The 15370-nt window shown below is 48.4% G+C and overlaps 1 protein-coding gene across 10 annotated transcripts in view; it reads right to left on the minus strand.

Moving 5' to 3' along the window:
* Positions 1-15370, minus strand: part of adam22 (ADAM metallopeptidase domain 22) — a 588297-nt gene that overhangs the window by 185064 nt on the left and 387863 nt on the right. For all 10 annotated transcript variants that reach the window (XM_072508619.1, XM_072508628.1, XM_072508623.1 and 7 more), the window contains exon 17: positions 6408-6500. In XM_072508619.1, coding sequence (XP_072364720.1) covers positions 6408-6500 — 93 coding nt within the window. The remainder of the gene's footprint in view (positions 1-6407; positions 6501-15370) is intronic.

Below are 15370 nucleotides of genomic sequence, written 5' to 3' on the forward strand. Positions count from 1 at the left end.
CGTAGACAAAATCAATAAACAGTTAAGATCTCCATAATATACTGGCCCATAACAACTACAAACAACTGAGATCCCAGCACTGATCGCTGCCGAACACTAGCTATAGATCTCCATTCTGAAAAACACCCTTCCACTGCTACTTTCTGTCTTCTATAACTAACGCCAGTTCTGTATCCATCTCGCCAGCCCACCGTGAATCCCAAGTGATTTTAGTTTTGCACCAGTCTGCTACGTGGGACCTTGTCAAACGCCTTATTAAAGTCCATATAAATTACATCCACAGCCCTTTTCTTATTAATTTTCTTTGCCACCTCTTCAAAAAACACAATCAAGTTGGTGAGACATAACTATCCCTGTACAAAATCATGCTGCCTGTCACAAATTAGTCAATTTTCCTCCAGATATCCTGTTGCTCAGTATCTTTTCCAAAAGCTTCCCCTCCACTGATGTCGGGCTCACCGGCCTATAATTTGCTGGATTATCCCTGCTTCCTTTCTTAAACAGGGGAATAACATTGGCTATTCTCCAGTCCTCTGAAACCTCGCCTGGGGTCAAAGAGGATGTGAAGATATCTGTTAAGACCCCAGCTATTTCTTCCCTTGCCTCCCGCAGTAACCTGGGATAGATCCCATCCGGCCCCGGGGGGTTTACCTACCTTAATGCAATTTAGGATACTCAACACTACTTCCTTTGATATATTGACATTCTCAAGAGCATTCACACAGCTTTCCCTAACCTCAACACCCGTCATGTCCTTCTCCCTGGTGAATACCAATGCAAAGTACTCATTAAGGATTTCATCCATTTCCGAAATGTGCGGAGGGACTGGTGAACCATGTCCACATGTTTTGGACATGTCCAAAGCTTAGGGGATTTTGGCAGGGGTTTATGGACGTCATGTCCACGGTGTTAAAAACAAGGGTGGTGCTGGGTCCAGAGGTGGTGATTTTCAGGGTGTCGGAGAATCCGGGAATCCAAGAGGAGAAAGAGGCAGACATTCTGCCCTTTGCTTCACTGGTAGCCCGGAGATGGATACTTTTGGCATGGAGGGACTCAAAGCCCCCGAAGTCCGAGACCTGGCTATCGGACATGGCTAGCTTTCTCTGTATGGAGAAAATTAAGTTCGCCTTGTTCCATCGTTAGGGTTCACCCGGAGGCGGCAACCGTTCATCGACTTCCTTGCGGAAAATTAATCGTCAGCAGGCCGGTGGGGGGGGGGGGGATAGTAGTTTATGTTAGAGTAGGGGGGGGTAATAAGGGTGGGACCTGTATGCAAGGTTAACGGTTTTTGCACTATGTTTGTGGTTTCATGTATCTTGTCTATCTTGTTGTTGTTTCTATGCCAAAAATACCTCAATAAAGTGTTTATTTAAAAAAAAAGGACTTCACACATTTCCTGAGGTTCCTCGCATAACTTTCCTCCATTGTCCTTGAGTGGGCCTAATCTTTCTTTTGCTATCCTCTTGCTCCTAAGATATGCATGAGGAGGCAGTTACTGCAGTAAGGAGAAATGAAATATTGGAGGGGGCATCAAATGAAGATTTTGGAACAAAAAAGGGACAGCCAGTTTGCTAGGTGTTTATTATAGACTGCCAAAATACTCAGCAAGAAATTGAGGAGCAAATATGTGCGTAATTTGCAGAGGACTGTAAAAATAATAATGGGGTAATTATATTAGTTGATTTCAACTTTCCCAACATTAATTGAGACAGTCACTGTGTTAAGAGTTTAGATGGAGTGGAGTTCTTGAAAATTATACAGAAAAACGTTTTAGCTCAATATGTAGAGGGTCCAACAAGGGACAGAGTGCTGGACTTAATTCTGGAGAATGAAGCTGGACAGGTGGTTGATGTGTTGGTAGGACAGCATTTTGGTGATAATGACCACAGCATGGTACAATTTAAGTTTGTTATGGACAAAGACGTGGACAAGCTGCAAAAGGTTTGGAATGGGGGAAAGAGTGGAATTTTGCAAAATAAGGCAGGATCTGGCCATGGTAGACTGGAAAGATTTACTTGTGGGGAAATTTAGAGAAGGGCAGTGGGGCATTCAAAAAGGAAATGGAGAGGGTACAGGCCCAACATGTTCCCCCTTGGTTAATAGGAAGGAGTAACAAGGCCGGAGAACCATGGATGACCAGAGACATTCAGGATATAATGTGAAGGAAAAGAGGCTTTAGCAAGTACAAGGGGAGCAAATCAATGGACGCATTAGCAGAGTACAGAAAGGGCAGGACGAAGTTTAAGAAAGCAATTAGGAGAGCAAAGAGGGAATATGAAAACCTCTGGCTAGTAATAGTAGGGAAAATCCCAAGATATTCTGTAATAATAATAATAATCGCTTATTGTCACAAGTAGGCTTCAATTAAGTTAATGTGAAAAGCCCCGAGTCGCCACATTCCTTCGCCTGTTCGGGGAGGCCGGTACGGGAATTGAACTCGTGCTGCTGGCATTGTTCTGCATTACAAGCCAGCTATTTAGCCCACTGTACTAAACCAGCCCCTGTAAGTATATCAATGGGAAGAGGATAACCAGGGAAAGAGTAGAGCCATTAGGGACCAATAGAGAAATCTGTGGGAGGAGCCAGATGACATTGGTAGGGTGTTGAATGAATACTTCACATCTGTCTTCACCCAAGAGAACAAGGAAATAGATATCGAACTCTGGACGAGTGACTGTGAGGTTCTTGAGCAAAGTGTCATGGAAGTGACAAGGTATTGGAGGTGTTGATAGGCTTAAAAGTGGACAAATCTCCAGGTCCGGAAGAATTGTGTCCCAGGATGTTGTGGAAAGGGAGGGAGGAGATGGTAGGTGCTCTGATTCAATTTTTAAATTCCTTTCTGGCCTCTGGGCAGGTGCCAGAGGACTGGAGAACAGCTAATGTAGTCCTTCCTACTATTTCAGAAAGGTTGTAGAGATAAACCAGGGAACTACAGACCAGTGAGTCTCAAGCCAGTGGTAGGAAAACTATTGGAGAAAATTCTGAAGGAGAGATTCAATCTCTACTTGGAGAGGTAAGGTTTGATCAGGAATAGTCAGCATGGCTTTTGTCAGGGGGAGCTCATGCTCAACAAATCTTATTGAATTTTTGAGCATGTGACCTGGTGTGTAGATGAGGGTAGTGCAGTTGATGTAGTTAACATGGATTTCAGCAAGCCTTTGACAGGGTCCCATATGGGAGACTTATAAATAAGGCAAATGCACATGGCATACAGGGTAACTTGATAAGGTGGATTCAAAATTGGCTTCGCTGGAGGAGACAGAGGGTGATGACAGACAGCTGCTTTAGTGACTGGAAGCCAGTGTCCAGTGGCATGACACAGGGATCTGTGCTGGGTCCACTATTGTTAGCCATTTATATAAACAATATAGATGACAATGTGGGGGGTAGGATCAGCAAGTTTGGCCTGGTGGCCGATTGAGTGTTTTGGGTTACAAGAAGATATAGTCGGGATGGTCAAATTGGCAGAAAAGTGTCAGATTGAATTTAACCCTGAAAAGTGTGAGGTGATACACTTCGGAAGGAGTAATGTGACAAGGAAGTATTCAATGAGTGGCCTGACACTGGGAAGTTCCAAGGAACAAAGGGATCTTGACGTGTTTGTCCATAAATCTCTGAAGGCAGAGGGCAGGTTTATAGGATGATGAAAAAGTCAAATGTGACACTTGCCTTTATCAATCGAGGCATAGATTACAAAGTCATGTTGGAGTTGTATAGAACTTGGGTGAGGGTACTACAGCTGGAGTACCGTGTGCAGTTCTGGTTGCCATATAGGAAGGATGTGATTGCACTGGAGGCAGGATGGAGAAGATTCACCAGGATGTTGCCTGAGATGGAACATTTAAGTTATGAAAAGAAGTTGGTTAGGTTTGTGTTGTTTTCTCTGGAGCAGAGAAGACTGAGGGGCAACCTGTTTGGGATGTACAAAATTATGAGGGGCATGGACAGTGGATAGAGAGCAGCTGTTCCCCTTAGTTGAAGTGCCAGTTACGAGGGGACACAAGTTCAAGGTGAGGGGCAGGATGTTTAGGGGGGATTTGAGGAAAAGTTTTTTTACCCAGAGAGTGGTGACAGTCTGGAATGCACTGCTGGTAGAGATGGGTTGCCTCACATCCTTTAAAAAGTGCCTGGGTGGGCACTTGGCCTGGCACAACATGCAAGGCTACAGGCCAAGTGCTGGAAAATGGGATTAGGTAGGTAGGTCAGGTGTATTCATGCATCAGTGCAGACTTGATGGGCCGAACAGCCATTCCTGCACTGCATTATTCTGTGATTCTGTTCCACATTTCCTACACTACAGACTGCGATACAAGGTTGGCAATGTCCGAAAAACAATGTTAAAATGGACTCAAGATCCTAGTAAACAACAGGTGACAGGATGGGGTTAAATCATGAGCTGACCACAAGTCATCATTTTGTTTCAAGTAATTTTATATATATACAAATAATATAGAAGTGATGGCGCCAAGGATTGGATCAAGTCCAACTAGGGTGGGCTATTGATTTTTGGAAAATCGTATAATTGATGTGTTTTTTATCAGTGTTTAGTAGATCAATCTTGGCATCTATCCAGCTCCATCTCTTGTGTACACGAAACCAAGCTTGGAATAATAAAGTCGTCTTAACCAGGTTGTGTGTCTGCTCTATTTATTAAGTTAAGCCATAACAATGAGGGAGGAACCCCACGTAAAGGCTGGCTCAATACTCGGGCCTTGGAAACGCTCCTGCAGCATCTACATTCTCTGGAGTTTAGAGGAATGAGAGGCAGTCTCAGTGAATCATTCAAGACAGAATATAATGTGGGAAAATGTGGGGCCGTCCATTATGGCATGACAAACAGTAAATCAAAATGGTGAGAGGCTGCAGAGAGACCCAAGTGTCCTAGTGCAAGAATCGCAAAACATGTTCTGGCAAAGGATGTCTTGCTGTAACATTTCAGAGGCACAGTACAACAGGAGGCTGCACTACAACTGGAAGCAGTCACTGATCTACGTCGCCTGTGGTAGCAAAAGTTGGAGTAAACACCAGGGCATACTTGGCGCTACCTGTGGTTCTGAAGGCCACAGTCGCCCTCAATTAAGAACTTAGGAGCAGAAGTAAGCAATTCAGCCCTTCGAGCCTGCTCCGCCATTCAATCAGATCATGGCTGATCTCTTCCTGGTCTGAAATCCACCTCTGCCTGTTTCCCACATCCCTTTAACCTGTTTTTTCCCCCCGAAATATATTTATCTCCTTCATTTAATGACTCCGATTCCACCGCACTATGGGGCAGCAAGTTCCACAAATTCTCTACCTTCTGTGAGAAGTAGTTCCTTTTCATCTCAGTTCTAAATTTACTACCTCTCAACCTATACCTGTGACCTTTCATTCTAGATTGCCCTACAAGGGTGAACATTTGGTCTACAATTCTTCATTCCAGGTCACAACAGGCAACATAACCATTATCAGTCAGCTTTATGTCCATCACGAAGGTGACTGATGCTGACCTCACGGCGATGACAATACATCCATTTCTTGAAGCAGGCTCTTTATCAAGACCAAAGAGTGCCACAAGCTCCATCAAGGTCTGTATTTTATTTTTTTTAATTCATTCATGGCATGTGGGTGTCAACCACATTGCTGCGAGTCAGGAGTCACATGTAGGCCAGACCAGGAAAAGATAACAGATTTCCTTTCCTTAAGGACATTAGTAAATCTGATAGGTTTTTACAACAATTGACAATGGTTTAATGGTCGTTATTAGACTTTTAATTCCAGATTTTTATTGAATTGAAATTCCACCATCTGCCATGGTGGGATTCGAACCCATGTCCCCAGAGCATTACTCTGGGTCTCTGGATTACTAGTCCATGGACAAAACTACTACGCCACTGCCTCCCCTTTAGCATCACCTGATGCTAAAGTGCCCTGTAGAGTAGGATCAGGAGCAGGCTCACTCAGATATCTGCTTTAGTCTGGAGGCTGGTACACGGAGTTGAAGCACACCAGCTCTTGAAGAATGCAAGTGGGCCCAACAATGAGGCGTTAAGGCCTGGAACCTGCAAAAACGGTGTACAAACTCAAATTAGAGCAGTCCCTTCGTCACAGGAGCTGGTGACACAGACTGGCCTCAAAATCCCTTGGGCCTAGTGTGCACTGTATTTTATAAACTCAAAGCGAAGGTCTGCTTCCGAGTTCCACAACTAGTGTAAATTTATGTTAAAAGGGTGACCTCCCATGAACACAACATACTCGGACAGATGATAGAGGTCACCAGCAGGCACATTTTTGTTGCTCATTCATGAGAGGTGGACGTCACTGGAAGGGCAAGTATTTATTGCCCATCTTTATTGTCCCAAGAAAATTTGGGCTACTATATAAATTTTAACCAATTATAAATTACAAAATCACTGGCATGAAACCTTTACCTGACATTCTTCACAACAGATTCCATTGCTGCATTTGGCTTCTTTCGTAAGAGTGCATTTGATACAGCAGTTTCCTCCCTCCTTATTGCATTCCTGTGCAGATGTGAAATAACTTTGTATTATGCATAGGCAATTAATGGAATAATTTATAAATACATACACACCAGTAAGTATTGCTCAGGCATATTGAAAGGTGCACAGTTTCACGCATTGTAACATAAGACATGTTGTTCAACAAAAATTACTGACTTGCCACAGATATGGCTATGATGGCACCATTATCGCCACATGCTTTGCATTTATTTGAAAATATCTTCCATTCCACAAAATGCAGGTGACATTTACTCAAATATTTATTTCATCAAAATCTATTGTGATTCAGTGTGAAACTTTGCAGTCTTTCTCTTGCATTAACCTTTTATTATGATCCTGGACCAGACTCAACAGTGGCTAGGATATGGGACAGAAACCCCAATATATTATTTTAATTTAATAAGACTGTGAGGAAAGGTTACCTCACTCCAAGAGTGATTTCACGTAAAATAAAGATGTGGTGAATGTATAATTACGGATAATTCACCAGTGCACTGTATTATGTTATGTTATTAACCCTGTGAGCTCTACCTATGGGCCATTGTGTGGCTTCACCCACAGGGGATATGTTGGGGCAAGTACGGGCTCCGCCCATGGCTCCACCCCTTTAGAGGAAGTATAAGAGCAGCTGACCTGCGGGGCTGCCTTCAGTATTGTACCGGTCACAGGCAGGCTCAGTTCTTAGCTGATTAAAACCACGGTTTGCTTCTCCACGTGTCTTCGAATGAATTGATGGTCGCATCAATTTAATCAGCTTAAAATACTACTATGGAATCAGCCCTCAAACCTGACAGACTGGAACTCGATCCACAGGCTGCGGAGGCAAAATAAATTTTTTCACATTGGCTTCGATGCTTCAAGGCCTATCTCGCCGCGTCGTCTACGCCATCCGTCACTGATGAACAGAAGCTGAGCCTCCTCCACGCACGGGTGAGCCATCGCATTTCTGTCCAGCTCGACGAAGCCGCTTCCTATACAGAGGCCCTCGCATTACTCTAACGCCTCTACGTGCGGCCTGTGAACGAGGTCTACGCGCGACATGTCTTCACCACTCGCCGCCAGCACCCCGGGGAGTCGCTAGATGACTACCTACGCGACCTCAAAGCCCTCGCGTGCAACTGTAACTACCAGGCTGTTATGGCCACTCAGCACATGGAGCTCGCCGTCCAAGACGTTTATGTGGCGGGAGTCCAATCGAACTATGTGAGACAGCGCCTGCTCTAAATAGTGGCCCAGGACCTGGATGACATGGTAAAACTGGCTACCTCTCTGGAGGTCACTTTTCAGAGCCTTACTGCGTTCCAGGCTGACCACGCGACCCCCTCGTGGGCCCCCGACCAGAGACTTTCCCCAGGCCTGTGCCGTGCGGCTACCCTGCTACTTTTGGGCCAGTCCCAACACCCCCTGATGTGTTGGGTACTCTGGATCTGTGGAGACTGCGTTTACCTTAGCAGTAACATAGACAGGCTACCAACACTTGTAATAGTACAACTCTATTTTGTTTAACTAAGAGCTGTTAAACATACTTGCACTGTGGGTAGACACTATGTTAGATTGACTGAAGACCTATGCCTAACCTGACCAGCCTATACTCCTAGCACATGGTGGATGTTTGTGCTACTGGCTGCGGGCTCTGTCTCTCTCAGAGGCTGCATCCCGAATGAGCGGGAAAACTAGTGCCCTCTGTCTTTATAATGACCGTGCCCTAACTGGTGATTGGCTGCTGTGTTGTGTGTGCTGATTGCAGTGTGTCAGTCAGTGTGTGTCTCTGCACCATCATATACTGATGTGTATATTATGACAGCCTTTTCTAAAAAAAATTTGTTCGTAGTAATTAATAATGTAGCATGCGGGTGTTCCTAACTATGTGTGGCACATGCGAGCATATTTACAGGACTATGTACAGAAACTCTAAGATATTTACATTGGAAGGTGTCTAGTGCAGATGGACAGTATGTAACACAAAATATAACTAGAACAACAGTATGTACAAACCAGTGAGTTAATCAAACAGGGTAACGAAACAATCAGTTCGTGAGTTCAAAGAGTCCATGAATTCAGGCAGTTCATAAATTCAGTCTCTGAGGTGGGCGACGAATTCTGGTTGACCGCCTCAAGGGTGGGTCAGGGGCCGCCTGTTCTGGAATGGGCGGGATTGTGTCAGACTCAAGAGGGTGGCAGAGCGAAGGGAGATCTGCAAAGTCCGTGACGGGTTCGCCGTGACGGCGGGGCAGGACATGATGGTCTGGTGGCGAGCGAGGAAGGAACTGGGGATCTTGCCGCGCCGTTTCAGCCGCTTGAATGTGCGAGTATAGGTTATGTCATGATATTCATATAAACATATCATGGTGCAAACACACACACACACACTGATGGACAGATCAACGGACCAATCAACACACATGCAACATCACAGCCAATCACTAGTGCGAGCACACGCACTATAAAACAGGGAACACCACAGTTCCCGCTCATTCCAGCAGGAGATAGCTCCGAGCACAGAGCTCACAGCGTGCCACTCAGACATACACCATGTGCTGAGTGCCTCTCTAAGATAGTGCTAGGGCTGGGTCCACAGGTTAACTGGTAAAGTACGAACCACAGCCAGAAGTTAACAGTTGTTGTTATCAAGAATAATAAAACAGAGTTGTACCATCTACAACCGTGTTGGTTCGTTTGTATAGCGTAACACCCAACACGACATAGTACCAGGATTGGAACCCAGCAGCTGTGAGACCTACCTGCACATCTTCAGAGATCCGCCATCCTGCGCCATGGACACCATCAGCCTGCCGCAGCCGCTCCAAATCGCTGGAAACCTCGGCGTCAACTGGAAGCTGTTTAAACAGCGCTTCCAGTTCTTCCTAGAAGCCACAGAAAGGGAGAATGCATCTGACACCAGGAAGATCGCCCTCCTCCTCTCCACGGCAGGGCAACACGCCATCCACATCTACAACTCCCTGGCATTTGCGGAAGGTGAGGACAAGACGAAGTACAAGACGTTCCTTCTAAAACTTGAGCAACACTTCAGCGTCGAGGTGAATGAGAGCTTTGAGAGGTACCTCTTCCAGCAGCGCCTGCAGGGTAAGGATGAGCCTTTTCAATCTTTTTTGACACACCTCCGTATCCTCGCGCAGTCCTGTGGCTATGGGGCCACCTCCGATTCCATGATTCGGGACCAGATAGTTTTTGGGGTCACCTCGGGCACCCTACGCCAGCAGCTCCTCAAAATAAAGAGCCTCACCCCTGCCACCGCCATCGAAACCTGCGCCCTCCATGAAAACACGACCAGCCGCTACTCCCAATTCCAGGCGGCCGAATCGGCATGGCAGGGATCCTACGAGGCCGAGCGGGTCCAGTCCATCGAGTTCCTCCCGGCCCGCAGCCCGGACGAGGACGGCCATTTTGCACGTTTTCCGCGGCCTCACGCGCTTGTACGCGGCAAAAGAGACGCCGACGCAGAGGGACGTGATGCGCAGGCGCGCTCTACGCAGGACCGAACTGCGCATGCGCGGTGGCGCAACGAACGCCATGACGTCACGACGTGCGGCAACTGTGGATCCGCACATTTAAAGCGGCAATGTCCAGCGAAAAATCGACAATGCCTCCGCTGTGGCAAGGTGGGCCACTACGCTGCCTGCTGTCGAGCAGCTCAACCTGCCAACGTTCCCCAATTCCGCCAGCCTAGCAGGGACGTGCGGGCCATTCAGCCTCCATACACCGAGTCATACCCTGACGACGTACAGACCGGTGATGCCGACAACCGGGAAGCCTTCCGCGTTGCGGTAATTGACAGAAATCGGATAACACCAGCCGATGCCAGTGCACAGCGTTAATCCGGGTGATGAATGGTGTGCCACCCTAACGGACAACCCAAATTCGTCGCCCACCTACTAGGCTGGACTTATGAGCCTGTTTGCACATTGTTGCATAACAATTCAGTGAGTCCAATGTTAATGTGTTTCTCCTTTTGTCGTTCCAGGAGTTCTCTTTCGATATTTGATGATTGCACTTGTTTTGTTTATGGTACAACCTCGTTGCTCTGTTGCACCTGACACCTTTCTATGTATATAGTTTAGCTTCATGTACATGTTGTAGATATTGCACACACATATTCAGCTGCACTCAGTACATACCAATATTTATTACAATATAGGCACATATTCTTGTGAAAAGGGGGGATGTCATGATATTCATATAAACATATCATGGAGCAACACACACACACACTGATGGACAGATCAACGGACCAATCAACACACACGCAACATCGCAGCCAATCACCAGTGAGAGCACACGCACTATAAAACAGGGAACACCACAGTTCCCGCTCATTCCAGGAGATAGCTCAGAGCACAGAGCTCACAGCGTGCCACTCAGACATACACCATGTGCTGAGTGCCTCTCTAAGATAGTGCTAGGCCTGGGTCCACAGGTTAACTGGTAAAGTACGAACCACAGTCAGAAGTTAACAGTTGTTGTTATCAAGAATAGTAAAGCAGAGTTGTACCATCTACAACCGTGATGGTTCGTTTGTATAGCGGAACACCCAACACGACAGGTTAGTGGCGTGTTCATGCAGAACGCAGGTCTCGATGGCTATCGCAAGGGTGAGCTGTTTAACCTTGAGGAGCTGCTGGCGTAGGGGGTCCGATTGCACAGCAAAAACGATCTGGTCACGGATCGAGTCGGAGGTGGAACCGTAATTACAGGACTGCGCGAGGATGCGAAGGTGGGTGAGGAAAGATTGAAAAGGTTCATCCTTACCCTGCAGACGTTGTTGAAAGACATCGCGCTCAAAACTTTCATTTACCTCGATGTCACAGTGACTGTCGAATTTGAGCTGGACTATCTTGCACTTGGACTTGTCTTCACCTTCAGCGAAAGTGAGAGAGTTGAAGATATGGATGACGTGGTCCCCGGCCGTGGAAAGGAAGAGAGCAATCTTCCTGGCGTCTGAAGCAGCTTCCAGGTCTGTAGCTTCGAGGTATAGCTGGAATCGTTGTTTAAAGACTTTCCAGTTCGCACCGAGATTGCCGGTGATGCGGAGCGGCGGGGGAGGGCGGACGCTGTCCATACTACCAGATAGCTGATTGCTGGTCGAAGGCAGATCACTTGGAGGTAGGTCTATTAAACTCTAACATCACATACTGGTACCATGATGTGTTGGGTACTCTGGATCTGTGGAGACTGCGTTTACCTTAGCAGTAACATAGACAGGCTACCAACACTTGTAATAGTACAACTCTATTTTATTTAACTAAGAGCTGTTAAACATACTTGCACTGTGGGTCGACACTATGTTAGATTGACTGAAGACCTATGCCTAACCTGACCTGCCTATACTGCTAGCACATGGTGGATGTTTGTGCTACTGACTGCGGGCTCTGTCTCTCTCAGAGGCGGCATCCCGAATGAACGGGAAAACTAGTGCCCTCTGTCTTTATAGTGACCATGCCCTAACTGGTGATTGGCTGCTGTGTTACACAGCAGTGTTTGTTGATCAACAGTGTCTGTTGATTGGTCCTGCAGTGTGTCAGTCAGTGTGTGTCTCTGCACCATCATATACTGATGTGTATATTATGACACCCCCGACAGCACTGCCCGGCCTGCAACGCGAACTGCAGCAGCTGCGGGCGAAAAGGACACTTCGCCAAGGTCTGCCTGGCCAGGTCTAAGAATTCGAACTCACAGACCCGATTCACAGACTCACAGGCCCGCAGACCCGGCAAGGTGGCAGCGTGTCTCCCGACTCCGCCTCCGCACAACACGGACGACTCATGGCTGCTGCCATCTTGGCCATCCTCCCCCACGCGGCCGGCCACGTGCGATCCATGGGGGCCGTCATCTTGGATGCCATCGTCCTCACCACCCGCATCGCTCGACCAATGGGGGCCGCCACCTTGGCCGCCATCTGCTACGCCGCTCGATGCATACGACCTACACGGACAGACATCACGGGGCCGCCCCAGCACCTCCGATCACGCCGCCGGCTACCCACAACTCAGCGCGGTCACCCTGGACTAGTCGCGACCTAAGCACCTCCGGAGCTCCATGATGGCCGTCCAGGTTGACGGGTACGAGACACTTTGCCTCTTCGACTCCGGGAGCACAGAGAGCTTCATTCACCCGGACATGGTTAGACGCTGCTCGCTCCCAATATTCCCGATGCAACAAACCATCTCCCTTGCCTCTGGGTCGCACTCGGTGCAAATCCAAGGGTGCACTACTGCAACCCTAGCGATACAGGGTGCTGAATATGCTAATTTTCAACTATATGTGCTCCCAGACCTCTGCGCTCCTCTCCTTTTGGGACTCGACTTCCAGTGCAGCCTCAGGAGCCTAACTCTTAAGTTTGGGGGGGCCCCTGCCCCCACTCACCATATGCAGCCTTGCGACCCTAAAAATCGACCCCCCCCCCCCCCTTTTCGCAAAGCTCACCGCCGATTGCAAGCCAGTAGCCACCAGAAGCAGGCAGTATAGCATGCAGGACAGGACGTTCATTAGGTCCGAGGTCCAGCGTCTCTTGCGGGAGGGGGGCCATAGAGGCCAGCAATAGCCCCTGGAGGGCTCAGGTGGTGGTCGGCAAGACCGGGGAAAAGTTCCGGATGGTGGTTGATTACAGCCAGACCATTAACCGGTTACGCAACTCGATGCGTACCCCCTTCCCCGGATTGCAGACATGGTAAGTCAGTGTAAGTCTGTGCGGAGTGTAAACCGCAGTTCTATCGACCGGATAAGGCCCACCTGGTAAAGGTATCCAGGCCCTTTGAACGCCTCAGTATCGATTTCAAAGGGCCCCTCCGCTCCAATAACCGCAACACGTACTTCCTTAACATCATAGATGAGTTCTCCCGCTTCCCGTTTGCCATCCCGTGCCTCGATATGACCACCCCCACTGTCATTAAAGCCCTGCATAGTGTCTTCACCCTGTTTGGTTTCCTCAGTTATATCCACAGCGACAGGGGCTCGTCGTTCATGAGTGACGAACTGCGTCAGTATCTGCTCAGAAAGGGCATTGCCTCGAGCAGGACTACCAGTTATAACCTCCAGGGAAACTGGCAGGTGGAGAGGGAGAACGCGACGGTCTGGGAGACCATCCTACTGACCCTATGATCCAGGAATCTCCCAGTTTCTCACTGGCAGGAGGTCGTCCCCGATGCGCTCCACGCTATTAGGTCCCTCGTTTGCATGGCCACAAACCAGACTCCTCATGACCGTTTGTTTGTTTTCCCTAGGGGAGCTACTTCAGGGGCCTCGCTTCTGCCCTGGCTGATGACACCAGGTCCAGTTCTCCTCCGAAAACACGTTCGGAGCCATAAGACCGACCCCCTGGTAGAGAAGGTACAGCTTCTGCACTCCAACCCACACTATGCGTATGTCGAGCCCCCGATTGCCGGCATGATACCGTCTCCCTCCGGGATCTGGCGCCCGCAGGCTCCACTACCACTACTGCATCCCCCACACTATGTCCTGTCCAACTTCCCATGTTGAGCGCCCCCACCCCTATATGGTTCCCGCACTCCCTCCCACATGCTGCACCGGTCCACAGGAATGAAGCTCCGGAAGAGCCGCTCCCAGAGTCCACGCCTGTGCCCGCTCCGGACCCACTTCCACAGCCACCCGAAGCGTCTGCAACACCAGTGCTTCGGTGGTCGCAACGTACGATCCGGGCACCGGACCAACTGAATCTATGAGCCCGTCACCCCCACCGGACTTCATTTTTTAAACAGGGGGTGAATGTGGTGAATGTATAATTACGGATAATTCACCAGTGCACTGTATTATGTTATGTTATGTTATTAACCCTGTGGGCTCCACCTTAGCTTATCATAGAATTTACAGTGCAGAAGGAGGCCATTTGGCCCATCGAGTCTGCACTGGCTCTTGGAAAGAGCACCCTACCCAAGGTCAACACCTCCACCCTATCCCCATAACCCATGTAACCCCACCCAACACTAAGGGCAATTTTGGACACTAAGGGCAATTTATCATGGCCAATCCACCTAACCTGCACATCTTTGGACTGTGGGAGGAAACCGGAGCACCCAGAGGAAACCCACGCACACACGGGGAGGATGTGCAGACTCCGCACAGACAGTGACCCAAGCCGGAATCGAACCTGGGACCCTGGAGCTGTGAAGCAATTGTGCTTTCCACAATGCTACCGTGCTGCCTATGGGCCATTGTGTGACTTCGCCTACAGGGGGATATGTTGGGGCATGTATGGGCTCCGCCCATGGCTCCACCCTTTGAGAGGAAGTACAAGAGCAGCTGACCTGCGGGGCCGCCTTCAGTATTGTACTTGTCGCAGGCAGGCTCAGTTCTAAGCTGATTAAAACCACGGTTTGCTTCTCCACGTGTCTTCGAGTGAATTGGTGGTCGCATCAAAAGATATGAAATGAAAATGAAAATCGCTTATTGTCACAAGTAGGCTTCAAATGAAGTTACTGTGAAAAGCCCCGAGTCGCCACATTCCGGCGCCTGTTCGGGAAGGCTGGTACAGGAATTGAACCGTGCTGCTGGCCTGCCTTGGTCCGCTTTCAAAGCCAGCGATTTAGCAATGTGCTAAACAGCTAAATATGGGGCGGAATTCTCCATTCCTGAGTGTTGACGCCGGGACAGGATTCATGGAGTTCTATGACAGCAAAACTGGCGCCGCACCTGGACTGATTCAGCGACCATTGAAGGGCTAGCACCGGTGCCACTTGGAACATGACCGATTCCAATGAAAAACGGTGTCTGATTCTCTGGGTCCGTGATTGACATTCAGGAAGCTGACAAGCTGCAGCTGCATATACACACTTCACTCCCCACATTAACTCATCCCAGCCAACAAGATGTCACTGGTGCACCCATCCTGTTGATGA

Source organism: Scyliorhinus torazame, chromosome 6 (genome assembly GCF_047496885.1).
Source record: "Scyliorhinus torazame isolate Kashiwa2021f chromosome 6, sScyTor2.1, whole genome shotgun sequence".
NCBI lineage: Eukaryota > Metazoa > Chordata > Chondrichthyes > Carcharhiniformes > Scyliorhinidae > Scyliorhinus > Scyliorhinus torazame.